At 43.5% G+C, this 27,425-nt stretch overlaps 1 protein-coding gene and 1 long non-coding RNA gene across 2 annotated transcripts; one reads left to right on the top strand and one right to left on the bottom strand.

Moving 5' to 3' along the window:
- Positions 1 to 1,222: 1,222 nt before the first annotated feature.
- LOC106363233 lies at positions 1,223 to 2,161 on the top strand. Its single transcript, XM_013803009.2, has one exon. The coding sequence runs from the start codon at positions 1,223 to 1,225 to the stop codon at positions 2,159 to 2,161; it is 939 nt and encodes a 312-aa protein (XP_013658463.1).
- Positions 2,162 to 12,370: 10,209 nt separating this feature from the next.
- LOC125577948 lies at positions 12,371 to 16,303 on the bottom strand. The gene is made up of 7 exons (XR_007316323.1): positions 14,475 to 16,303; positions 14,206 to 14,314; positions 13,897 to 14,106; positions 13,674 to 13,778; positions 13,318 to 13,571; positions 12,856 to 13,243; positions 12,371 to 12,581 (listed from the first exon to the last, which is right to left on the bottom strand). It is a non-coding gene; the product is annotated as an uncharacterized LOC125577948 (long non-coding RNA).
- Between the last annotated feature and the right edge of the window lie 11,122 nt (positions 16,304 to 27,425).

The following is a 27,425-nucleotide window of genomic DNA, read 5'->3' as shown; positions in this document are numbered from 1 at the left end:
AGTCAGTCTTACCTTGTCCCACGTTAAGGTCGAAGTGGACCTAACCAAACCGTTGTTGAGTTTGAGAGACAAAGCGGTGAGGTCGTTGAGGTTCAAGTGGAATATCCATGGCTGCCTCCCATTTGCTCACATTGTAATGAGCTTGGCCATGTGATCCGAAATTGCTTGCTATACGCACCACCAAAAGACCCTCCTCATATGGTGACTGATCCTGGAGAAACAACAAAAAAAAAAGGTCCAGTCAATGCAAACAAAACTCAAGTAAATACTGTAAAAAGCAAACAGTATGTGGTCAAGAAGTCGGTTCCACCTATTACTACTCCTCCTATCACTACTACCCCACCATGCTCCCATTCCGTCTCATTACCTTCTAGTCCTTCTGCTTCAAAATCTCATCAGTTTGCCTTAACTCCATCTCAAAAAAACTATCCCTATCTCCACTGAAATTCTTCTGACAAACCACAAAAGCCTTCACTTAAAAGAACATGTTCATCCCCTACGTTTTCATCCGCTGTTCGTCCAAAAATTCACTATCACTCTTCCAAACCTCCCCATATCTCGCCTTTCCCTGAGATTGGTACTTTGAACTACCTAGCTAACTCTCCTTTCATTGACCCTCCACAAAAAAAAACCTTTTTTGCCTCTACTAATTGTTGATGACCCTCTCCAGTCTTCTGGAGACCCCCCCCCCCCCCCCCCCCCCCCCCCCCCCTCCCTTTTCTTCCTAATGAGTGTTAAACTCTTTTTTTTTTTGGAACCTTCGTGATCTTAATGACGCGTACAAACTTTGGATATTTTTGGATTGGCTCTATAGCCATATACCTATTTTGGTGCCCTTTTGGAAACACATATTAAGGAATTATCTCTACCTCGTTTGATGGTCTACCCTATGCAAGGATTGACACTACATCTTTAATCATCTATCTGATGAAGACGGGATCGTGCTTATATGGAAAGACCCTGCTAAAGTTAAAGTGATCTCTCAGTCAAGGCAAATGATTACTTGTGAACTCGAGTTACCTAATTGTACTCCTATCATCTACTCAGCCTCATCTATGCATCTAATCTTAGTGATGAAAGAACTGGCTTTTGGGTTGAGCTCTTGAATCTTCACTCTGCCCATGCTCTAGACTCAAGACCTTGGATGATAGGTGGTGACTTTAATCAGATCTTTCACTGTCATGAGCATTCCTCCTTCTGTCATAGTAGACACGCTTCACAAATGTTCCAATTACGTGATAGCCTGCTTCAGTTGGGTGTATTTGATCTTCGGTTCTATGGACCTATTCACACATGGACAAATAAATGCGATGACACCCCAATTGCTAAGAATCTTGATAGATGCTTGATCAACAGTGACTGCCTCACCAGTTTTCCTAATGCTACTGCTACCTTTCTTCCCTCGGCCCCTTCAGATCATGCACCTTGCCTTATTGACCTTGCTTTCCAACTTCCCAGAGCCAGTACCCAACCCTTCTGTTTCCTAAACTACCTAACCAAACATCCGAGCTTCCTGGAAGTTGTTACAAATGCTTGGTTGCTCGTCGGAAGTGTGTCTGCCAACCTTGCGTCTCTGTGTTGGAAGCTGAAAAATATAAAAAGAACTCTCAAATCTCTTAATAAAGAAAATTACTCAAATATTCAACAGAGAGTTAATGAATCTTACCGTTTGTTACAGCTTGTGCAGGTACACGCTCTAACTGATCCAACTCCTCAAACGTTTGCAGAAGAACATGAACTGAACCTGAAATGGCAATTCTTGAGGAAAATAGAGGAATGCTTCTTCCAGCAAAAGTCTAGGATAATGTGGCTTAGGGAAGGCGATTTGAATACAACCTACTTCCATCGTGTCTGTCAAGTGAGAGCTAACTTCAATGCCATCCACTCGTTCCTTCTACTATTTGGTGCTATCATTACTGATCCGTTAGAGATGAGTGCTCACGCCATTTCCCATTTCAAGGCCGTACTTGGCCCTGATCACCTACCGTTGGTTTGTTGTACCCCGTCTGATTGGTTCAGGAGTCTAACACCGTTCAGATGTAGCCATCAACAAAGGAACATTATTTTCTTGATGCCTACAAATGAAGAAATCACTAAACTTATGTTCTCCCTCAACCCAAACAAAGCGCCAGGACCTGACGGGCTTAACGCTCGTTTCTGATATCTTGTATAATTACATGATTTTAGCCATTAATTCTTGTACATTTTGATCATATAGATTAAGAATTAGGCATCTTTAGAGTCCATATTGCATTTATTGTCCTTATTAGGTGTTGGAGTGTGCCATGGAGTGATTTGAAATGTTTGGGAGCATTGTGATCTAAAAGGGGGTGAAAGATGAGCATGGATGGAGACCTTATAGAAATTTTCTGTTGCTAAGATTTTTTGGAAGCACAGCAAATTGAGTTAGCTTTCTAGTGGAAGTGGTTTCAAGTCATGTGGAGATGTAATGAAGGAGTTATGATAAATTTACTAGAGGCATATCCATCCTGATCGAGCATCGCAGAGTGACCTTCCAGAGCGACACAATAAGGTAGCTCCCAACCCAGAGCGACCTCCAGAGCGACCCACCTACGTCACTCGCCTTTTCATCACTTTGGAGGCAAAAAAATAGGCCTGGAGCGACCTTCCAGAGCGACCACCTGAGGTCGCTCCCAAGCCAGAGCGACTTCCCGGAACGACACCACGAAGTCTCTCCGCGTCATTTACTCAGTCGAAACTTATGATTTTCCAGGGACCTTTTGGTCATTTGTCTTGATGTTTACACTTTCTAAACCTAAGTTTAAGTACCTTTTGTAAGCCAAGGAGGCAGATTATCTTTATCTTGGAGAAAACCACCAAAATTCTCTTGAAAAGTTCATCTCTTTGATTCATTTGATCATATGTTATCCTGTTGATTTCTAATTTATTATATGTATTTCTCTACATAATTAATCTGAAATTCAATATGGGTTTAAGAGGAATCATGGAGATTAGTGAGTAATCACCTTTTGAATTCATGGGTTAGGGAGATTAAGGGTGATTAGGTTAGAGCTAGGATGTTTTAGTGTAGATCATTCTTAATCCTTGCTAGTAGAGTATTCATAATGCATCTTCTGAGTTGGCCTCTCAAAAGTTGATCTTTAGGTATTTCCCACCCAAAAGGTGTTTGATGAAATTCTGAGACAACTCTTCTAAGCTTTTAGCATACTTTGCCAAAGATATTTGTTGTTAGAGGTGCTAAGATAGCCATTAGACTTGTTAGTAATGATTGCTTTCATATTATTCAATCAAAGACATTTGATGTTTGAAATGTGTTAGTAAATAAACATTCATCTAGACATAGAGCTTGTTTAGAATTGTGTTGTGGGAACCGAAATTCACACTGTCGATTTCCGTTTAAATAAGGAAACTAAGAAAACCCTAGTTTCCCAGAGGACCCGGATATCTGTTAATTACCACACGTCAAGCAATCAGAACACGAGAATAACAACGATAAAAATAAGAAATCGAAAAGAGAGCAAAGTAGATCTTATTCCGAATCTGCGTATGAGCGTTACAACAAGGTATAAGCCTGGGCTCGAGAGCTGTCGGCGAGATTCCTAGTTCTAGCAACCCTAAGACGGCTAAACCTAATTGAGTCGCAGCACGAAATAACAAAAACGGAAAGTTGCCTAAATCGCTCTAAGTGCTAAGTTTGCTCTGAAAAAGTTCTCTCCTCTGCTCCTCGCCTAGGACTCCTTATATACTAGCTCCAAGGTCGGTTTACGCTTTTACTCTTCTGCCCTTAAGCCGTCATAGCATAAAAATGGAGATATTCCATTTTTCCGATCTTCACAATTATCTTCAAAACTTCCGTATTTATCCGCGGAAACTTGACATTTATCCTTCCTCGTGGGCCAAGCGCGAACCATGCTGTGGTTCACGGGCTTTTGGTTAAGAAAAATCGTAGGATGGGCCTCGAGTCGTGTTTTAGGTTCCTTTGGGCCGTCTTCCGACTCGACACGTTTACTACGAGTTTTCCGCGGTTTCTAATCCGCGAAGTTTGATTGATGAATTAGAATAGCGGGAAACATGGACTGAGCTTGCTACGGTCTTCGGGAGATAGCATTCGAAGGTTTGACGAGAATGCAAGGACTGGTGTCGTATCGATGTTCGGAAAGGTTCAATCGCTACACAGCGACCGAACTTTGGCTCGAGCCCGGTCGCTATGTAGCGACCGAGCGAAACGAGTGCTCGGTCGCTACGTAGCGACCGAGCTTCGGCTTGAGCTCGGTCGCTACGTAGCGACCGAGCGGGACGATCGCTCGGTCGCTACGTAGCGACCGAGCGGGACGATCGCTCGGTCGCTACGTAGCGACCGAGCTTTGCTCGAGCTCGGTCGCTACGTAGCGACCGAGCGGGACGATCGCTCGGTCGCTACGTAGCGACCGAGCTTTGGCTCGAGCTCGGTCGCTACGTAGCGACCGAGCGGGACGATCGCTCGGTCGCTACGTAGCGACCGAGCTTTGGCTCGAGCTCGGTCGCTACGTAGCGACCGAGCGGGACGATCGCTCGGTCGCTACGTAGCGACCGAGCTTGGCTGAGCTCGGTCGCTACGTAGCGACCGAGCGGGACGATCACTCGGTCGCTACGTAGCGACCGAGCTTTGGCCCGAGCTCGGTCGCTACGTAGCGACCGAGCGGGACGATCGTTCGGTTTGAATCCCAAAGAATACTTCTTCGTAAAAATAACCTCGTATAGGTTATTTTTACGAAAATTACATCCCTTCTTTTACTAACTCTTTCGGAAATACGATCTCTGAGGATTTTCGGGTGGTAATTCCGTCGTAACCGTTTTTGACCCCAACAGTTAGCCCCCCAGCCCGTTAGGATCATGCATGGGGGGATCCTAGCGTGCGGTTAGGCATGTTTGGCAAGTTAGGCGTGATGGATGGAATTAATATGCGAAAGTCCGAGCTTGAATAGTAAATCCTCATGTCTTATAAGAAGAGAGGTAACTTGTTCCATAATTTTTTCACTTTCTTGTTTTTCTCTAAGATCTTTCAAAAAACTTTCTATCTTTCTCTCCACCCTTTTCCTCTATTCTCTTAAGAGAAGTGTAAAGATGTCGAGCAAGAAAAAGATTGCGAAAAAAGGGTCTTCGTCCGCGAGTCCTTACGAAGAGCTCGTCGTTCCGAAGATGGAGTTCGTGCCTCACTCGGTGCATCCTGCCGAGAACGAGGCATGGTGGGTTGCTCATTATGGCTCGTTGATCCCTCCCAAGGAGAAGCCATTCCCGGTCCTGGTCCATCGTGGAGTCGAGGAAGAGGACGCAAGCAGGACTACTGACGAGTTTCTCGCGACGATGCGGTCGTTCTACCACATCCCGGATGTTGTGGAGTTCCGGGTTCCCTGCCGCGGGGAATGTGCTAACAACCCCCCGGAGGGTTACTTTACTTGTTATGAGGTGTTCATAGTGCGTTGTCGCCTCTGGTTCCCCATACCCGAAATTCTCGTCCGAGTGTTGGACCGCTTCGAAGTCGCGATAAGTCAGTTGACACCCCTTGCCATTCAGCACCTTATTGGGATCTTGATCCTAAGCTATGAGCATGGCCTTTCCCTTTCCGTCGATCATTATGAAGCGCTTTTGAGGCTTCAACTTGTCAAGGATACGGATAAGCATAGGTTTGTCCCTCGGAAATTTATGTCGGTGGTTAAGAAGTTCATTTCGAACTTCAACTCGTGGAAGAAGTTCTTTTTCTTTGTTCGTTTGGACGCTGCGTCCGTCGAAGAGAGTTGCATTCCACTGTTCCGGAGGTTGCCGAACAATCGTCCCTTCATCAATCCTCTTGCTCCGTTCCCTGAGGACATTATCGCGGTGAGGGATCTTCTCAGGAATGGTCCCTTCTTCTGGACTTCTTTCACGCCGAGAAGGGTTCGGAAGGCACTGAAATTTGTGCAACCTGGTCCAGCTTTGGACGCGGATACGGGAAGCGACTCCGAACCCGACGACCAGAATCCCGTCGAAGCTCCGACAGCTGCGCCGGAGTCGAGCTCTTGGAAGGGAAAAGATGTCGATCTTGGCGACATAGAGTTTTCGATGGACGACTCTATGCTTCCAGGATGGGATCCGAACCTTGCTTACGGCGACGGAAGCGGTTCGAGCGAGGCCCCCATTCCGGACTTCGATGATTTCTTTGCTGGGCTGCCATCGGGTTTCGATGCTCCTCCTCCTACGAAAGAATCGGCGAGGCCGAGAGTCGTTGCGGAAGGATCTCGCATCATCAATGGGGTTAGTTTTTTTTGGGAATTTTTTAGTGATTATCCTATGTATGGATTTGTAACACGCCCATCGATTTTGCAGGGCCTGAGCTTGCTGGGCTCGGCCATCGAGGCGGGTCATAGAGAAGCCATGGTCTACCGCTTCAAGGCGGAGAAAGCGGAGCGGGATCTCGCTCGCGTGCAAGGCGAGATGCTGGAGCGAGAGGCACAGCTTACTCGTGATCATGCGCGGGCTGTTCGTAGAGCGGAGAGGAAAGGCAAAAGAGAAATCGTCGAGGTGATGAAGACTCGCGCATCTCAGTTCCAGGTTGAGTACGGGAACCTTAAGAATGCCTTTACCTCGGTGGGCGACTTTCGCGAGTGCCGTGGTTCGGTCGGAAGTCTTTGGAGGACGCAAGCCGACGACTATGTGTTTGAAGAGGAAATGAGCTTGATGAAGAGTGGGATGAGTGACCGTGCCCACGCTGAGGCGCTTATCCCTCCGATCGACGAGAGGATTCAAGGGTTCTGGGATTCCATCCCGGTTTCTCCTGATACCGAGGAGGTCCCGATCGATTTTCACGATGGTGGCGAGGAAGTGGATCGTCCTGCGGATGCGTTTGGTGCTTCGTTGTCCGGGGACTTTGACTTTGGATTATGAGGGATGGATCAGTTATCCTTGTTTTCGGCCGAATGTGGCCCTTTGAATTTGGATTTCGTTTAGGCCAAGATGGCCGTATTTGTATTTCCGGGACTGGCCGTTGGTGGCTTTGAATCCCTTGCCGCTTTACGCGGTTTATTTATATGATAAATGTTTTGTTTCGAGTTTTTCCTGAGTAGGGTTGAAGTAAATACGAGTTGTCGTCTCGTATGTAGTTCTAATTAGACGTTCAATCTGTTGGTTCGTTCGTGATTTTCGTAAAAATTTATCTGTCTTTACGATTTTCGAGAACATTGAGATACGAACGGAGAGGCATGGTTTATGATCTCGTATCTTTTAGATATCATGCCTTGAGATGTTTGAGACCAGAGCGTTGGGTTTAGGGCAAGACCTAGGTTTACTTTCGGTTAAGGTTTGTGCGGTGACTAGCCGGCTATCGTTTTTCCTGTTGCGATTTCTTCCTGACTCGCACCGGTTTAAAGTCCGCGATATGTTCTCGGCTTATATGACTTGTATGGTACGAATCGAGCATCTTCTCAGAATCAACTGGAAGTGCTAAACCAAAATTTCGGATTTTTGTTGTAGCGCGCTTTTGTCCTTGTGCTGGACGTTTTTAAAGATCAAAAGAGTGATCGGATTGCGTTTGTTTAAGACGGCTGGCGTGTTCGTCGGGGCCAATCGACGAACGGGGTGTAAAGTTTTTGGTGGTCGCGTTCGGACAATTTGTTTAGCATTGTCCTCGAATTTTAACTTTTTGCGACGTCTCGCAGTTATTTTCGAGGATTATGCGTGTATTTTTGCGTGTTTGAAAGGTGATAATCTTTACGATTTTTGGGCCGGATGAGGCCGCAGACGAGCGTAAACTGAAGCGTAAGCGTTTTCGATAAAAAGACAGTGTATATTGTAAAAAATTTTATGTTTCTAAAAACTCGATTACAATAATGGCGATTGTGGGAGTATACGAGTATACGCACCCACTCCCCCCCCCTTTTTAGAGAGGGGGATAGCTGAACTCGTCTTTTGACAAGCTGCCTACGTACCCCTTTCGAGGATCAAGCCATCTCGTAGTTCTGTTTCATGCCGCGAGTGTTCTTACTCGGCGGTTGGTGTCGCGATGTCCGCCTTGACCGTGTCGATCGTGGCTGGGTCGACGCTATTTTCCGGATGTTCCGGTTGAGTTGTCGCGTGGGCTTCGGATTTATGTCGAGCTTCGACGTCCGATGCGTTTGCGTTGACAGACGATTTTACTTCGTCCTTGTGCGGGGCGCTTTTGGCCGAAGATCGATCTATCTTCGCGCGTTTGCCGTTTGCAGAAGCCGTGATTTGCCTTAACTTATGCTCCGCGAGGAAGCATAGTCGCGACTGTTTTTGGCATCCCCAGATGGCCGCGACTCCGCTCGGCGTTGGGAACTTGAGACCCAGGTGGTAAGTTGACGGAACTGCCTGCATGGCGTTGAGCCATGGGGTTCCCATGATCACGTTGTAGATAGCGGGATGGTCGACTACCGCGAATTCGACGATTTTCGTGATCTCCTTGGCCATGACTGGCAATTGGATTGATCCGAGAGTCATCGACACTTCGCCTGAAAAACCCGTGAGTGGTTTTGGCGTCGGAATTACCTCTCCGAGTTCGATACTCATCCGCTTGAGAGTGTCGCGGAAGATTACGTTGACCGTGCTTCCCGTATCGACGAGTACCCTTCCGACTTCTAAATCTCGTATGACGAGATCTATGACGAGCGGGTCGCAGTGAGGTTGGTCGATACCGCCGGCTTCTTCCTCCGTGAAGGTGATCGAGCAACTTTGGCCGTCTCGAGGAGGAGACCATGTAGGCCAATTTGCGCTTGATTCTGCCTTCCGTTGGTAAGCCTTGATGGCTGACACGGTATCGCCGCAGTATTGAGATCCTCCGATGATCATATTGACTCTGCGACGATTGTTATCGTTCCCTTTGTCATCCGGCCTCCTACCGCGTTTATCCCCAGGTTGGTTTCGTTGAGGAGATTTTTCGGCGGGCGGATTTCTGTCCGTCTTTGGAGGCCGATCAGAATCGAGGATGAGATCCTTGACGCTAGTTACTTCCGAAAGCTCTCCAGCGAGCAGCTTCGCGGCCAGTCTTGCTCCTAAGACTTTGCAATTAGTCGTGGAGTGTCCTCGGGATTGGTGGAACTCGCAGAAGGTGTTCTCGTCATACCCTTGATTGCGAGTCCATGTGTTGCCCGTGGTCCGGCCTTGATCCGAATTGATCGCATAGTTATGCGCTCCTTGGAGATCTTCCCCCTCGTGATGGACGTACTTGTCGTTACGAGAGTTCTTCTTTTTCCCCTTCGGATCTGCGTCTTTCGAGGATGGTCTTGCCGGCTTATGTTTTTGCGATAAGACTTTAGTTTCTTCCTCCACTATGATATAGTCCGTTGCTTTGTGGAGGGCGTCCTGGATCGTTCGCGGTTTGTCGAGAGTTATCCATTTTCTGAATTTCGACTTGTACCAGAGCGTCTTTCTCAGCGCGTCGATGGCCACTTTGTCGCTTATCCCGCTGACCCTGGACATTATCAGTTTGAACCGACTGATAAACTCGCGGAGGGGTTCGTCTTCCCTCTGGGAGAGACTCCAGAGATCAACATCGGAGGTTTCCCTGTCTATGAATACAGAGTACTGTTTGAGGAATTCCGATGCGAGCTGTCGAAAACTCCCGATGGTGTTGCGACGAAGGCGTGCGAACCATTCGAGCGCTGCTCCTTCAAGATTTTCGACGAACAGGCGGCAATAGCCGGCATCCTTTTCGCCGTCCTTCAGTCTTGCTCTTCCCATCGCGATGTGGAAAGCCTGAAGGTGCGCTTTCGGATCGGCCGTACCATCGTACTTCGGTACTTTGATCTTTCCCGGATCGGACACCCTCATGTCCGAAATGCGACTGGTAAAGGGGGTCTTTCGAGCTCCTTCCAGCAGTCGATCGATCTCGGGGGCAGCACTAGTAGCATGATGGATTTGAGACTTTACGGCTCTCACTTCTGCCGCAGTCTTGGTGATGTAGTCGCGAAGATCGCGGATATCCGATGTCTCGTCAGTGGATTTCCGAGCCTGTCGGCGCTTACTGCGAGTGAGCTCGGTTTGCCTTTCGGCCAGCTCCTCTTGTTCGTTCCAATAGGCGACTTCTTCTTCTTCCGTCATTGGTTTTTCGAACGGGGAGCCTTCCCGAGCGGATCGGCTTCTGGTCCTTCTTGGATGTCTGTCGACATCCTCGTCGGTGTCGTTGGAGACATCGCTAGGATCCAGGTCAATGTGTTCGGCTTCGTTATCCTCCGAGTCCTTTGCAGGGAGCGGAAGACTTTCAGAGTTCCCCTTCTCGATGGGAGACTTCTCGCTGGGGTTTTGACCGGAAGGTCGTTCCCGCGCGACTCCTGCTCTATCGAGTGGGGTGGCGAAATCGAGCCTCTTCCCGCGGATTTTGGTGGTTCCGCGGGGACGGATAGCTTGGGTCCTTGCCGTTAAGGTTTCAACCTGTTTGGTCAAGGTATTCACGAGCTTATCCTGTTCTTCCGACCTTTTTTCATAGGTGGCGAACATCTTTTTAAACTCCTCGAGAGTCGCGGCGTTGGCTTGCGCGTTGGCCGCAGATACGTCCGCTACCGGAGTGTGGAGATCGGTGCCGCTGCCTCCGTTAAGGGGAGTTTGCACGTTATCCGCGTCGTTGGTTGACATGTCTGACTGTGTGTGGCTTTTGCGGGTTAGATTGATCCGTAAGGCCCCCTCCTTCTAGCGCCAAACTGTGGGAACCGAAATTCGCACTGTCGATTTCCGTTTAAATAAGGAAACTAAGAAAACCCTAGTTTCCCAGAGGACCCGGATATCTGTTAATTACCACACGTCAAGCAATCAGAACACGAGAATAACAACGATAAAAATAAGAAATCGAAAAGAGAGCAAAGTAGATCTTATTCCGAATCTGCGTATGAGCGTTACAACAAGGTATAAGCCTGGGCTCGAGAGCTGTCGGCGAGATTCCTAGTTCTAGCAACCCTAAGACGGCTAAACCTAATTGAGTCGCAGCTCGAAATAACAAAAACGGAAAGTTGCCTAAATCGCTCTAAGTGCTAAGTTTGCTCTGAAAAAGTTCTCTCCTCTGCTCCTCGCCTAGGACTCCTTATATACTAGCTCCAAGGTCGGTTTACGCTTTTACTCTTCTGCCCTTAAGCCGTCATAGCATAAAAATGGAGATATTCCATTTTTCCCGATCTTCACAATTATCTTCAAAACTTCCGTATTTATCCGCGGAAACTTGACATTTATCCTTCCTCGTGGGCCAAGCGCGAACCATGCTGTGGTTCACGGGCTTTTGGTTAAGAAAAATCGTAGGATGGGCCTCGAGTCGTGTTTTAGGTCCCTTTGGGCCGTCTTCCGACTCGACACGTTTACTACGAGTTTTCCGCGGTTTCTAATCCGCGAAGTTTGATCGATGAATTAGAATAGCGGGAAACATGGACTGAGCTTGCTACGGTCTTCGGGAGATAGCATTCGAAGGTTTGACGAGAATGCAAGGACTGGTGTCGTATCGATGTTCGGAAAGGTTCAATCGCTACACAGCGACCGAACTTTGGCTCGAGCCCGGTCGCTATGTAGCGACCGAGCGAAACGAGTGCTCGGTCGCTACGTAGCGACCGAGCTTCGGCTTGAGCTCGGTCGCTACGTAGCGACCGAGCGGGACGATCGCTCGGTCGCTACGTAGCGACCGAGCTTTGGCTCGAGCTCGGTCGCTACGTAGCGACCGAGCGGGACGATCGCTCGGTCGCTACGTAGCGACCGAGCGGGACGATCGCTCGGTCGCTACGTAGCGACCGAGCGGGACGTAGCGACCGAGCGGGACGATCGCTCGGTCGCTACGTAGCGACCGAGCTTTGGCTCGAGCTCGGTCGCTACGTAGCGACCGAGCAGGACGATCGCTCGGTCGCTACGTAGCGACCGAGCTTTGGCTCGAGCTCGGTCGCTACGTAGCGATCGAGCGGGACGATCGCTCGGTCGCTACGTAGCGACCGAGCTTGGCTGAGCTCGGTCGCTATGTAGCGACCGAGCGGGACGATCACTCGGTCGCTACGTAGCGACCGAGCTTTGGCCCGAGCTCGGTCGCTACGTAGCGACCGAGCGGGACGATCGTTCGGTTTGAATCCCAAAGAATACTTCTTCGTAAAAATAACCTCGTATAGGTTATTTTTACGAAAATTACATCCCTTCTTTTACTAAATCTTTCGGAAATACGATCTCTGAGGATTTTCGGGTGGTAATTCCGTCGTAACCGTTTTTGACCCCAACATGTGTCTAAGCTTAAGGTTGATAGTTTGATTGATCGTTTGCCATCCTTAGTTCGAAACTTGATCACCCAAGGTCTAATACCTATGCCCATGAGTTCTCTTTTCCCTTAGTAAAGAAAGTTACTTCATTTATTGCTTTTATTGTTCTGCAACTGCATTAGCCTTAATCACTAGTTTAGAAATCTTCTAAATCATCGGTTGTACTTAGATTAAGTAAGTACTTGCATTCTCAGTGCATTGAAATCCCTTAGAATTGGTTCGACATTCACTTATATTACAACATTTGTTTTAGGAGCCTTGAAAACTCCTAACATCAGTTTCCTCAAAGCTACTTGGTCACTGTTGGGGAAAGAATGTATCTCCTTGATCCAAGAGTTCTTCGATTCAGGTTTCCTGCCAAAAACAACAAACTCAACGATCTTGTTGTTGGTTCCTAAATTCACTGGTGCATCTCGTATATCAGACTATAGGCCTATCTCCTGTTTGAATACACTCTATAAAGTCATCTCTAGGTTACTGGTGAGACGTTTGAAACCTATACTACATCAACTCATCTTGCCAAACCAGACATCATTTGTGGAAGGAAGACTGCTTGTAGAGAGAACACAGTACTCGTGAATGAACTTGTTAACGACTATCATAAAAAAAAAGGGACAAAGAAGATTACCATCAAGGTTGACATTGCAAAGGCCTTTGATACTCTATCATAGGAGTTCCTTTTCGCATCTTTGGAAAACTTAGACCTTCCTGCTCCCTTTACTCGCCTGCTCAAAGCTTGTATCTGCACAACAACATTTATGGTGGGTTATAATGGAATGGTAAGTTGTTTCTTCAAAGGCAAGAGAGGACTAAGGCAATGAGACCCTCTGTCTCCGTACTTGTTTATCATCGCAATGAACTACTTGTCTATGATGTTGGATAAAGAAGCAAGGACAAGACACTTATCTTATCACCATCAATGCCATAAAACGCGGTTGGCTCATCTCTCTTTCGCAGATGACCTATTGATATTCATCGATGGGTTTATGGAATCTGTTCAGAGAGTCCTCCAGATACTGCATGAGTTTAAAATGAGATCAGGGCTAGCGGTAAGCCTACATAAATCAAGTTTCTTTGAATCGGGGCATACAGATAAAGAAATTGCAGTAATACAAGCCTCAATTGGTATGCCGTGTGGAAGCCTCTCCATGCGTTATCTTGAGGTCCCTTTGTGTACAAAGAAACTGAACCTCCAGAATTGTGAGCCTCTAATACAGCAGATAAAGCAGTGTCTCTCTACTTAGTCGGCTAAAGCTCTTTATTTCGCTGGACGGCTACTACTGACAAAAACGGTGATAGCAAGAGTCTTTACCTTCTGATGTTCCACTTTATCTTGTCCAAGTCCTGCATAAATAGAATCAACTCTCTGTGTGGCATTTTTCTATGGAAAGGGACCATTGAGGGTCACCATACAGCTAGAGTAAGTTGGGAGACAGTAACACTTACTAAAGATCAGGGAGGACTGGGTGTTAAAGACTGTCATAGTTGGAACCTCGCGTGTATACTGAAGCTGATTTGGATGCTTTTCTTTCGACCAAAATTTGTATGGGTCTGCTGGTTTAAAGAGGTAATCTTAAGAGGAGACATCTCAAACTACTGGACTATAAATCCAAGTGTGAACTACTCATGGTTGATAAATAAGATGTTAAAGGCAAGGGATTTCATTTACCTGTTGCTTAAACAACGGATTGGTAATGGTGAAAGCACCCGCTTCTGGTTTGACAACTGGTCACCATTTGGGAACCTCTATACTTTCTTGAATGCTAACTCTACTCGTCTAGGAATCCCAAAGACAACAACAGTGGCATCACTCTTCATTGGTGGACGATGGCGTCTCCCTCCGGCGAGAACTGAGAATCAGTTGACGCTCCACGTACACCTAACAACGGTGGTGTTTTCAGACATGGAAGATCAGTATGAATGGTCGATAGATGGAAGGTTGAGGAAGAGATATAACACAAGCGAGATATACACATACCTAAAAGGTCAGTGCCAACAAGTACCCTGGGCAAAGATCGTCTGGTTCTCATATGGAATCCCGAGACATAATAACTTCATGACTTGGCTGGTCCTACTCGATCGATGTCCTACAAAAGTCATGTTAAACAGATGGGTTTTAAATGTTGATCCTTTATGCTTACTTTGCAGTACTGATCATGAGAGCATGAATCACATATTCTCTGAGTGTCGCTATAGCGAAACTGTTTGGAGAAAGATCACGGAGCATTGTGATCTTCCAGCACTCACCTCTTGGGAAGACACTGTCCTACAACTCCAGGCACTCCGTACGAATCGCGACACTCTACGCCTCATACTGCTAGCAACACAAGCCACGATCTACTGGCTTTGGTCTGAGCGAAACGCAAGACTCCATCAACATATCTTCAAACAGCCTGAAGCTTTGATCTCACTTATTGATGAGCAGATTCGTAACCGTCTTCAGAGTTTCCGACATGCAAATCCCAGGGCGTCATCGGCGATGACTCAACTCTGGTTTCTCCGATCATAATTGCTTGCGAAGGAAACAATGAAGCAATATGTCTTCTCCACCGTTACAACTTCCACTATGGGCCTTGACAATGCTACTGAGTTTTAGTTCCTCCAATATGAGTTTCCTTAAGAGTCTTTTACTGGGTTAAGCCCGTAACAAACTTAAGCCTTTGGGCTTGTATGTTTTTTTTTTCCTGCAATTTATTAAAAAAACTGTTAAAAAAAACCGAAACGTCACTAACCTACTAAAATTATTTCATAGCACTTTACAATTATTCTACAAAAATCTATTCAAAATGATATTAAATCATTATACTAATCCGATATTTCACTAACCCACTAATTCCTCAATTTTGACTAAGAATCACAATTCCCATTATCAATCACTCTAACTGGAAAGACTAAGACGATGACTTATCTTGGAGTATCTTCATTTCATGTAACTAAGATCCAATCTTCCGTTATTACTATCTGACCACAGATCACATTATCATAACTATTCATGATACATGAGCGTAAAATAACTCTTTGAGAAAAAAAGAAAAAAAAAACTCTTTGAACAAAAGAAGAATGTAAACATCGCATGCATGTAAATATTCGTTGGAGATTAGACCAAGATTACATATCACATGCATGTAAATATTTTCTCACCTACAAACTGAATTAGGTGGAATCCAACCTATCCGAAACCGACAAAATACCCTGATGGATTTTAGAAAACGGGAACCAAACAAACTGAAACGAAAACCATATGGTTGCTCGAAATATCAGAAATGCAGTTATATATCCAGAAAAATTAATTTTATATAATTTTGACATAACCCAAGTACCAGTAAATGCAATTATACATTCAAAGATAGTAGTTATTTCACTACAAGAAAACAAAGAGATTCTGATGGCCAAAATCGTCGGAAGTTCGTCGGAAAAGGCCTATTCCGACGCATTTCTGACGAAGGCGTTCGTCGGTATCATTTCGTCGGAAAAAAAGAATTCGTCGGAATTTCGTCAGAATTTCCGACGACTTTCTGACGAATACCGAGAAATAACATTCTGACGAACTTCCGACAATATTCCGATGCGGACACACGAGACTAGAGTTCATCGGAAAAACTATATACCGACGGAGACGGATCCTCCGAAGATTCCGACGAACTAAGTTCTCGGTAAATACCGACGGAGTCTGATTCGTCGGTAAATACCGACGGAATATGACTCGTCGGTAAATACCGACGGATTACGATTCGTCGGTAAATTCCGACGACTCACCATTCGTCGGTATGTTCCGACGAATCATAGTCCGTCGGTATTTACCGACGAGTCATACTCCGTCGGTATTTACCGAGAACTTAGTTCGTCGGAAAATGTCAATTTTAATAATACGAATTAATTTTGCATTTTTATATATATTTTTTATATGAAAAATTAATTAATAAATAAATAAAATCTGAAATTTAAAACTAATAATATTATAGAATTTAAATTCATACAAACCGAAATAGAAAAAAAACATTCAGAAAATTTAAAATTCATGCAAAACGAAAGAAAAAAACATTCAGACAGTTTTAAAAAGCTGAAAAAAACTAAGAACTCGAAGACATCAAACGATCTAGCTTCTGCATTATCTCGGCGTTGAACTTCTTCTGGGATGCCAGCTCAGCAAGGATAGTGGCATTCTCCGAACGGATAGTGGCATTCTCCGAAAGGATAGTGGTGTTCTGCTCCTCCAATGCCCCAATCCGTTCATCTTTGTCATGTAGCTCCTCGAGAATCATGGGATCGGCATACGGAGCTTGCGAAGAAGACGCCGGATACGAAGAAGCAAGGCGGGCCAACCCAACTAAACGGCCTCCTTTCCTTTTAGGAACCGCCTACAAAAATATTTAAAGTTAGTAAATATAGACAAATTAGTAATCGACATTATAAAAAAATATATTAATAAAAAAAATTACCTTTTCAACCATCTCATTTATTTGCAATAGGGACAAGTTGGTTGAAGCTCCCGTAGAATCGCCGTCATCAGAGAGAGGCTGAGATTGAGTTGCTATTTCAGCTTCCACCAAATCAACGACACCTTTGATCACGGGATCCTGAATTTGACCTGTCTTCTTGTTAGTGTGAGCCACCTTAATGAGTTGGAGACGATCAACGGGATTACCGTCATTTTCTTCGATCTAAAAAACCGCCATTATTAGCCAAGGAATATATAAAATATTTATTTAAAAAATATAAAGATAAATAATTAAAAAAAACTTACAAGTTCATCTTCCTTAGTAGACATAGAGCAAGCGCCGAGGTTGTGCACATACATACCTTTCCCGCCACGATCGCTCTTCCGGTTCTTGGAGTTCCTAGAAGACGTCTCTGCAGTTTCTTCCTTCTCCCAATGAGCTATCAACTGCTCCCACACCGTCCCGTTGATGAACCGTGGCCTCTTGTTCTTCTGCCAAACTGTCTTCCACGCGTTTATCTGCTTCGTATAAGAGTCCATGGCTTTTTCGTTGAATTTCTTACGGACTGTTTCCGTGAGATCGGAGTGCCAGTTGAACTCTTGCTACAAAACAAACATAATTTAATAAGTAAATATATTTTAAAAAATGTAAATACTTTAAAAAAATGAAGAGTTTACCGCAAACTGACGAAACCACAACTCTCGTTCTTCGAAAGGAATCACACTCCACTTTGAATATCCAAAACGAAGCATGGAGTACATCATCTGGTTGATGCTCCTGCTAATGCCATTTTTCGACTTGGTGAACCTTTAAAAAAAATACAAGTTAGTTAACAAGTTAATTAATGGAAAAAAACATAATACTACAAATTAAAAAAAATACTAACCAAGTGCTATGTCCTCGTCGTGGGTTGGGATGGAGAACCGGGAGATGCTCTCGACCTGGTTGTTGAACCAATAGATCAACTGGCATGACCCCCGGATCCTGTTGAGCAGCAGCGGGAGGGGCAGACTCCCCAACCTCAGCTTCTGGTTCCGAATGTACAACAGCATCAAGTCCAAACTCAGTCAAATCCTCAACGAGTTCAACATTTGCCAAATCTTCAACTGCCTGGGCGTTGCTGGTAGACTCTGGTTGCAATGGTTCATCATCATCAGAAGTTCCATCCACTCGTCCTCTTGGGTTGATTTGCGTTACAGTGACCCATGGATCATCTCTGTACGTCACCCGAGGGTAACTGATGTAACATACCTATACATATCAATTATACAAATATTAGTAAAATATATAGCATTAATTAATTGTATTGGAAAAAAATTATGAATAGATTGACATACCTGATCAGCTTGCGAACCAAGAATGAAGGGATCATAGTATTGAAGTTTCCGCCGCGAATGAACTGATGTAACACCAAACGCATCAATCTTCACTCCTCTATCTGGGGTGGTGTCATACCAATCACAATAGAATACTACACAACGCAATCCAACCATTCCAGGAAATTGGATTTCCAATATTTCTTTTATGTTGCCGTAGTAGACATCGTCACCGGAAGAAGATGAAACACCAGCATCATATGTTGTCTTAGAATGACCTTTCCTTGTGAATGCATATCCTCGCGTACAAAATTTTGGATATGATTTGACCACATAGTTTGGTCCCTGCACAAATTCGCGTATCCAATCATCGAACACAAAACCTCTGGCCAAACCATCATTCACCTACAAATTAAAAACATATATGAGTGAAAAGTTAATTAGTTTATATTAAATTTAAACTACTCATTTGCATAGGGTAATATGATATATGACTCACATAACTACGAAGCCACACAGCAAATCCGTTATCTCTAAGTTGTTGAAGCTCATCTTCTGTTGCATGCCTGTGAGTCATACGCAACTCCGCCATATATACACTATATACAAAAATATTATCAATATGAAATAAATTTATTGAATATTAATCTAACAATGTAAATGAAAAAATATTTTTACCTCTCATATTGTAGAACATCTTCACAGTTGGTGAGCAAATATGTTTGCAAATGAGCGTGCTCAGTGTCCGTAAGTCTGCGCTTCGTGAATTTTCCGCTAAGTCGTCCTATTTCCTTGAACATGCTTGGGACAGTAACATGATATGTTGCTCTCTCCCCTCTGTCATCATGCCGAGCAGGTCTTCGGTGTTTTGTATGCACTTCTGGTGGAAAATAATTTTCAGCAAAGATTGCAGTTTCTTCATTGATCACCTGTGCCACTATAGATCCTTCCACCCTGCTTTGATTTTTGACCATCTTCTTCAGATGATGCATATAACGCTCAAAAATATACATCCATCTGTACTGCACAGGACCACCAAGTTCCAATTCTCTTGCGAGATGAATAGCAAGATGTTCCATTACATCAAAGAATGATGGAGGAAATATCTTCTCAAGGTTGCACATGCTGACTGGTGCGTTTGTCTTCAAATTATTAATACCCTCTTCAGTCACTACTCTGCTGCATAAGTCGCGGAAGAAAACACTTATCCCTGCAATTGCTTCATGAACATTACGTGGCAATAATGCTGAAAAAGCAAACGGGAGGAGGCGCTGCATAATTACATGACAATCATGACTCTTCAAGCCACTAAACTTTCCTTCGCTTCTATCAACGCAGTTCCCCAAATTTGATGCATATCCGTCAGGAAATTTCACTTTATCTGTAATCCAATCAAAGAACTCTTCTTTTCTAGCACCATCCAGCCGATAAATGGGAAAAGGGGCCGTACCGTTCTCATCAACGTGAAGTTCAGAACGATCACAGATATCGACTAAATCCAACCTTGACTTCAAATTATCCTTCGTTTTACCTTGGATGTTAAGGACTGTGTTCATCAGATTGTCGAAGAAGTTCTTCTCAATATGCATGACATCTAAATTATGCCGCAATAGATGAGTCTTCCAATATGGCAGATCCCAGAAAATACTCTTTTTGTGCCAGTTATGTAGCTCTCCAACCGCACTGACTCGAATGTTTTCATGTCCACCTACATCTGGCGTCCTTTCTGCATCAAAATCCCTAAACTGCTTCAACAAATTTTCCCCACTAACTTCCTCAGGTGGACCATCAAACACCTGCTTGTTCTTCGTAAACGAAGTCTTACTCCTGCGGTATGGATGATCAGGTGGAAGAAATCGTCTGTGACAGTCAAACCAACACGTTTTCCTTCCGTTCTTTAGTTGGAAAGCATCGGTGTCATCTTGACAATATGGACATGATAGCCTCCCATGTGTTGTCCATCCAGATAACATACCATATGCTGGAAAGTCACTTATTGTCCACATAAGTACTGCCCGCATCTGAAAGTTTTCTTTGCACGAAACATCGTATGTCTCAAAACCATGCGCCCATAGTTGTTGCAACTCATATATCAGTGGTTGAAGAAACACATCTAGTGATCTTTTAGGATGATCTGGACCGGGGACGAGAATTGAGAGAAACAAAAACTCTCGTCGCATGCACAAGCTCGGCGGTAAGTTGTACGGGGTCACGATAACTGGCCATAGAGAATACTGTCTTCCATGCTTTCCAAACGGGCTGAAACCATCAGTAGATAATCCAAGATAAACATTTCTTCTCTCTTCCGCAAATTCTGGATATGTTGACTGGAAATGTTTCCAAGCCTTCGCATCTGAAGGATGTCTAATCTCACCATTTGTGGAATGCTCTGCATGCCATCTCATTGCTTTTGCTGTGCGCTCACACTGATACAACCTCTTCAATCTTTCCGTCAAAGGCAAATACCACATTCTTTTGAACGGGATCGGAACTCTTCCCCTCGTCTCCTGATAACGAGGTTTCCCACAAAATTTGCATACATTTCGTGTCTCATCCGCTCTCCAGTAGATCATGCAGTTGTCAATACATACATCTATCACTTCGTACGGTAGTTGAAGACCGGCTACAAGTTTCTGAACCTCGTAGTATGAACCCGGTGCAAGGTTATCCTCAGGTAGAATACCTTTGACAAAATCAGTAATCGCATCCATGCATTCTTCAGCCAAATTATAGTCTGTCTTAATACCCATTAATCTAGTTGCAGATGATAAGACTGAATGACCATCTCTACAATTTTGATACAAAGGTTGTTTTCCTGCATCTAACATATCAAAAAATCTCCTAGATTCGGGATTTGGTTCTTCCCCTCTATAATGATCATGTACCATCTGCTCAGTACCTACACCATAATCTATATCCGTTCTAGGTTCTTCTAACCTAATATCAGGCTGAAGTTCACTAACAGGCTGAGGTTCGCTAGTACTACCATATTCATAACCAGTTTCCCCATGAAGGTACCAAACTTTATAATTACGTGAAAACCCTTTCATATACAAATGAGTCCAAACATCAAATTCTTTTATAACCTTATTATTATTGCAAGTAGAGCAGGGACATCTTAACATACCACTTTTTGCATCCGGTTGCTGTTGAACAAGCCTCATGAATTCTCCAATTCCTTGAACGTATTCTTCCGTAAGCAAATTAGTGTTGGGATCCAAATGAGGTTTATCCATCCACGAACGATAATAAGCTCCTGAAGACATGATTTTCACGGAATTGTTATGACTAAAGAGAAAGAAGAGAGAATGAGGTGTGAATGAGATGAATGAGGAGGGGTTGCATTTATAGGAAATTGCTTACGGATATCCGACGACTTTCCGACGGAATACCGACAGATATTAAGCATTCCGTCGGAATTCCGTCAGTATTTTCCAATCTCGAACGGCTATAAAACGGTCATATTTATTTGTCGGCAACGGTCACTTGGTTCGTCGGAAATTCGTCGGAAAATACCGACGGAATACCGACGACCGTAACGGTTATATCTTTTCATCGGCATATCGTCGGAAATTTGACGGAATATTCCGACGACTTTTCGACGACTACAACGGTTATATTGTTTATCGGAATATCGTCGAAAAGTCGTCGGAATATTCCGACGACCCATGTTTTCTCGGAAATTCGTCGGAATTAGCCGACGGAATTCCGACGACTTCAGATTTTTTGTTTTCGTCGGAAATCGGTCAGAATTCCGTCCAAAGTGTCCGACGGCTGTGTCGTCCGTCGGAATCTCCGTCGGAATTCGGCGTGTTTTCTTGTAGTGTTTTAAACCAAATTTCTTTACTTATATATGTTAAACTCTTACCAAAATTAATTTAAATTTAACAACTTTTGTAAAGTGGTGATGATATTGTAAAATATGAGAACATAATCGAGAATATATACAACTTGTATAAGATCAAAATCGTAACAGAAAAAGAATACTAACATATTTCAGTAGATAAATGTAAACACAAAGGTAATCCTTACCTATGGGATACCTTTTCCTAATACTCCCCCTCAAATTAGAGAGTGAAGATCCTGAATTCCCAACTTGGACAATGAGACTTCAAACTGCGGACGACCAAGTGCTTTGGTGAGAATATCTGCAAGCTGATCTTTTGTTCGGACATGAATCATAGAAATAAGACCTGCTTTGACCGCATCACGTACACTGTGACAATCTCGTTCGAGATGCTTTGTTCGTTCATGAAACACTGGATTTGAGGCAATGTGAATAGCAACTTTACTATCACAGTGGAACTTAATAGGCTTGGTAGCTTCAAGTCCCAGATCAGCCATGAGCGGAATGATCCATTTAACTTCTTTAGTAGCTGCAGCCATCGCTCAATATTCAGCTTCAGCGGAAGACATGGAAACAGTGTCTTGTTTCTTAGTTTTCCAATCAATCGGCGAACCTCCAAGGAGTACTATATAAGCACTGAGGGATCTGGCGACTCTCTGGGCAGGTACTCCAGTCGGCATCGACATAAACAGAGAGCTGAAGATCACTATTAGCTCGGAGTAGTATACCTTGTTCAGAACATCCTTTAAGAAAGTGAACCACACGGAGAGCTGCATTCCAATGTGCTTCAAGTGGCTTTTGCATAAACTGAGAGAAGATGGATAGTGTAACAAAGTTCCGGACGTGTAATTGACAAATACACTAAACGCCCGACTAGTCGTCGATACTTCTTCGGATCAGCCAGAACTGAACCTTTGTCATTAGCTAATTGATGATACTGTTCTAACGGAATGGATACATCCTTGCATCCTAACATACCAGTATCTGTGATGATGTCCAAAACATACTTTCTCTAAGATAGAAAAATACCTTCCTCTGACCGAGCCACTTCAATGCAAAGAAAACATTTAAGTTTACCTACATCCTTCATCCTTCATTTTAAAGCACTGACCCAAATACTCTTTAAATTTGGTGAGGATATGGAGATCATTACTGGCCAGTACTAAATCATCAACATAAATAAGGACACGAAGTTTCTTGGAGTCTTTGGTGTAGTAAAAAAGAGAGTAGTCTGAGTAAGATTGCCCAAAACCATATTCTGTTAACGCATTTGTCAGCTTCTCAAACCAGCAACGCGGAGCTTGACGAAGACCATATAATAATTTACGCAGACGACATACTTTAGTAGGATCAGAATGTGTGAACCCAGGTGGTAACTTCATGTACACTTCTTCCTGAAGATCACCGTGTAGAAACGCATTTTGAACGTCCATTTGGTGGACTTCCCAACCTTTTGCATCAACAAGACCAAGAAGAGCACGAATGGTACCCATCTTAACAACTGGAGCAAAGGTCTATGCGAAGTAATCTCCCTCAACCTGTTTATTTCCATTCGCAACCAATCTCGCTTTTGGACGTTCGATAGTGCCGTCAGCGTTGTATTTATACTTATATATCTATTGGCAGCAAATTGCCGTCTTTCCTAGAGGAAGAGATTCGATGTCCCATGTACCACTCTCTTCGTGCGCAAAGACTTCATGTTTCCTTGCACCACGCCATATTTCATATTTAGCGGCTTGTGAGTAGTAACGTGGTTCGACTTCAGCAGTAATGGCCGCAAGGAACGCTTTGTGCGATACTGAAAGGTTCTCGTCAGTGATAAAATCGGTTAAGGGATAGAGTGATTTACCTTGGACTGTTTCAGAGGACGAGGATGCAGAGCAGTGAAGCGCGAGAGATGGGTCTTCACATATCATCAACAGTAGTCATAGGAGACGGAAGAGTAGGCGATTTGGTGTCTGGTGGAGAGGCGATTTGGTGTCTGGTGGAGAGGCAAATTGGACATCAGTTTCTTAAAAGACAACGTCACGCGATATGAAGAATTCATGTCTATCGAGATCATAAACTCTCCATCCTTTCTGAGCATATGGATAGCCAACAAACAAGCATCGTCTACTTCTCTTACCAAACTTGTTCTTGTCACGAGCTCTATGGTGAACGAAACACAGACTGCCAAGGACTCGGAGCTGAAAATAACTAGGCTTGGTGTTGTACAGAACTTCGTAAGGAGACCGATGGTGAAGAACTGCTGAAGGAGTTCGGTTAATCAAATAAGCAGCAGTTATGATTGCCTCACCCCAAAATTTGATTGGAAGGTTGCCATGAAATAGTGATGATCGAGAAACGTTCAGTATGTGACGGTGTTTCCGTTCTACCCTTCCATTTTGTTGAGTTGTGGCTATACATGAAGTTTGGTGAATGATTCCATTCTCTCTGAAGTACCAAGACAAGCACATGAATTTGGTACCATTATCACTACAAACAGTCTTTACATCTTTGGAGAACTGTTTCGCAGTCATCTTTAAGAAGTTTTGAAGAACCGTCTTAACCTCTGATTTATCTAGGAGTAAATATGTCCAGACTCCTCTAGAGAAATCATCAACAATAGTCAGAAAGTAGACAGCTCCTGAGGATGAATGAGTTCGATACGGTCGTCAGACATCACAATGAATAAGCTCAAAACACTCTTTAGTTTTATTTAAACTTTCATAGAAAACTTCTATAGTCTGCTTAGCTTCAAAACAAGTGTCACAAGGACTTTGAGCAGCAGTTTAATTTGACTCGGAAAACATAGGTAAAAATGATAATACTGAAAATGAAGGATGTCCTAGCCGTTGGTGCCAAAGGAACCAATCAACTGATGTGTGTAGCTTATCAGCAACTTGAACACGTGCAGCCATAACATCTTTGAAGAAGTAAACCCCATCTCTCTCTTCACTTGCCCCAATCAGCGTCCTCGTGAAACGATCCTGTAAAACACACAAAGTATCAGTGAGAAGAGCGAAGCAGTTAGTTTGACGTAAAAGCTTTGCAACAGATATAAGCGAGCAGTTTAGATTAGAAACAAATAACACGTTCAACAGCCTTATGTTATTGGACAAGTGTAACACGCCAGTATGTGTTGCATATGCTTTGTTCCCATCTGCAAACCCGACCGGACAAGGCAGTATACTCGTAACGTTCTCTAGAAACGACAGTTCCCCCGTTATGTGGTGAGAGGCTCCCGTGTCTAGAAAGAGATCTCCATATTTCTTACCAGTGAGCCTGTCTGATGATTTGGTTTTCTCATTGATCATCTGGGTAAGCGCTCGCAGTTGTTCCTCGGTGAAAGCTGGAAAGGCGGATGAGTTGGAGGATGTTGCATGAGCATTGTTAGCTCGAACTCCATTGTTTCTGTTGCGGTCTGATGTAGATGACCCACGACCACAGCCTCCTTTGTTGTCACCGCGATTTGGTGGTGTTTCGTCCCACCAATCTGGGAACCCAACCAACTGCCAACAGTTAGATTTCTTATTACCACGACTACCACAATGTGCACATTGAGGAACTCCTCGTCGATTTTGTCCAGAATTTGCTGACTCCAATGATTCCTTCTTTGCAACAAAGCCAACAGCATTACTCTGAGCTTCACGATCCTTAGCAGAGATGAGACGTTGTTCCTCGCACACCATCTTTGACAGACAATCCCAAACCTTGATTCATCTAGGCCCATGAGGAACTGATGAGCATTTTCTTCTTCACGTTCTTTCTCATACTCAGCGGCTGCATTACAACTACAAGCTGGGAGAGGTTTGTACATGTCAAGCTCTTCCCACATCTTAGCTAGCCGTCCGAAATAATCCATCACTGACTGACTGTTTTGTTTACATGATGCGATTTGTTCTTTGAGATGATGAACGCGAACTTTGTTTCCAACAGAAAACCGTTTCTTCAAGTTTTCCCACAACTTGTGAGAATCAGAGATAAACGTAACAGTTGACCTAACATGAGATTCGATTGACGTTCGAATCCAGCCAAAAATCATAGAATTGACTGAGGACCAGAGCTCGAAGTTTAATTCATTGACTGGTGGTTTTGGTATTGTCCCATCAATAAACCCTAGCTTGCGTTTGGCTCTCAGTGCGTTAACCAACTCCGTAGACCACTCGTTGTAGTTTTCTCCCGTAAACACCATAAAAGTGATTAAGGCTCATGGATTGTCGGATGCGAACAACGAGTAAGGAGTCCGTGTGTTGACGACATTTTCTTCTTGACTCGTCGAGCTTTTAACACCAGACGAATCTTCTCCGTCGACCATGACGGGAAACTTATGTTCTTACAAAGAACAGGGCACGAAGCAAGATTTTTGACAGACGACTGTTTCCGAACTTCGGAAACAACGATTTAAGGTCTCATAATTTTATTTCTCTGATACCATGTAAAGTGGTGATGATATTATAAAATATGAACTTGTCTTAACCTCATGAACATAGTCGAGAATATATACAACTTGTACAACTTGTATAAGGTCGAAACCCTAACAAAAGGAATACTAACATATTTCCTAAGTACATAAATGTAAACACAAAGGTAAGCTTTATCTATGGGATTCCCTTTCCTAATAACTTTTTAAAAAACTTCCGGGCTTTTTGAGTCCTTTGGATAGCTTTCCAGATATTCCGGGTACTTTCGTGTAACTTGAGTAAAATGTAACGAACTGAATCCATTATTTTCTATTTTACATTGTATCTCTAATCAATTATCCGAGCTTACCTGAACTCGGATGGAACCGTGATTCAATCCAAAATTCTAAAATATCCAAAAGAATCCTAGATCTATGTATCTAAATAGCGAAAACCCGAAAGAACGGATCCAAATCCAAGCGAATACCCAAATGTCTAAATCTAAAAAATATCTTTAGATGTAGCTAAAGAAGACAACTCTTTCGTGCCTCTGTCTCCTCAATAAATAATAGTCTCCTCGATAAAAAGTGGGTGAGAAAAATCAAACACATATTCAATGGTAATACTAATAACTAAGTTTGAATATTAATTATTGAATAAATATGTGATTGATTTTTCTTTTCTCTGGCAATTTCAGTTGTTCTATTTATACAACTCAAAATTAGTCTAACATGTGATATACAAGAGGAGCAATGGCGATGAAGAATATACAAACATGTCTACTTATACTTCTATGTCTATTTCATGTTCGAGTCACGCAGGCTACACCATTCCATTTCCGTGATGAAGGTCAGAAGTTTTTTAGAAATATCCTAAAATACCACAATTTTAATTTTAGTTTTTGTTCCAAACACCAATTGATCTTTCGACTATTTATTTTGAAGAGTAGCCTATTATTTGTTTGTATGAAAAATATAATTACTTAAAATAATCAATAGCTCAATTGACTTCTTCATATTACTCTTTTATTCTCATTCATTTAAGTATATTTTTCATTGAATTAAAGATAAAATAAAATTTAAAATTTGAGGGGTTTGGGTTCAGAGTTTAGATTTTAAGATTGAAATTTTAATTTTTGGGTTCAAAGTTTACTTTTGGCATATTTCACTAATTTAAATATTTTTGATGTATTCTGTTAATTTGTGTATAAATTA

The sequence above is a fragment of the Brassica napus genome, chromosome A9, assembly GCF_020379485.1.
Source record: "Brassica napus cultivar Da-Ae chromosome A9, Da-Ae, whole genome shotgun sequence".
NCBI classification, from domain to species: domain Eukaryota; kingdom Viridiplantae; phylum Streptophyta; class Magnoliopsida; order Brassicales; family Brassicaceae; genus Brassica; species Brassica napus.
Note: the sequence above shows the minus strand (reverse complement) of the source record. Positions and strands in the feature narration are given on the sequence as shown.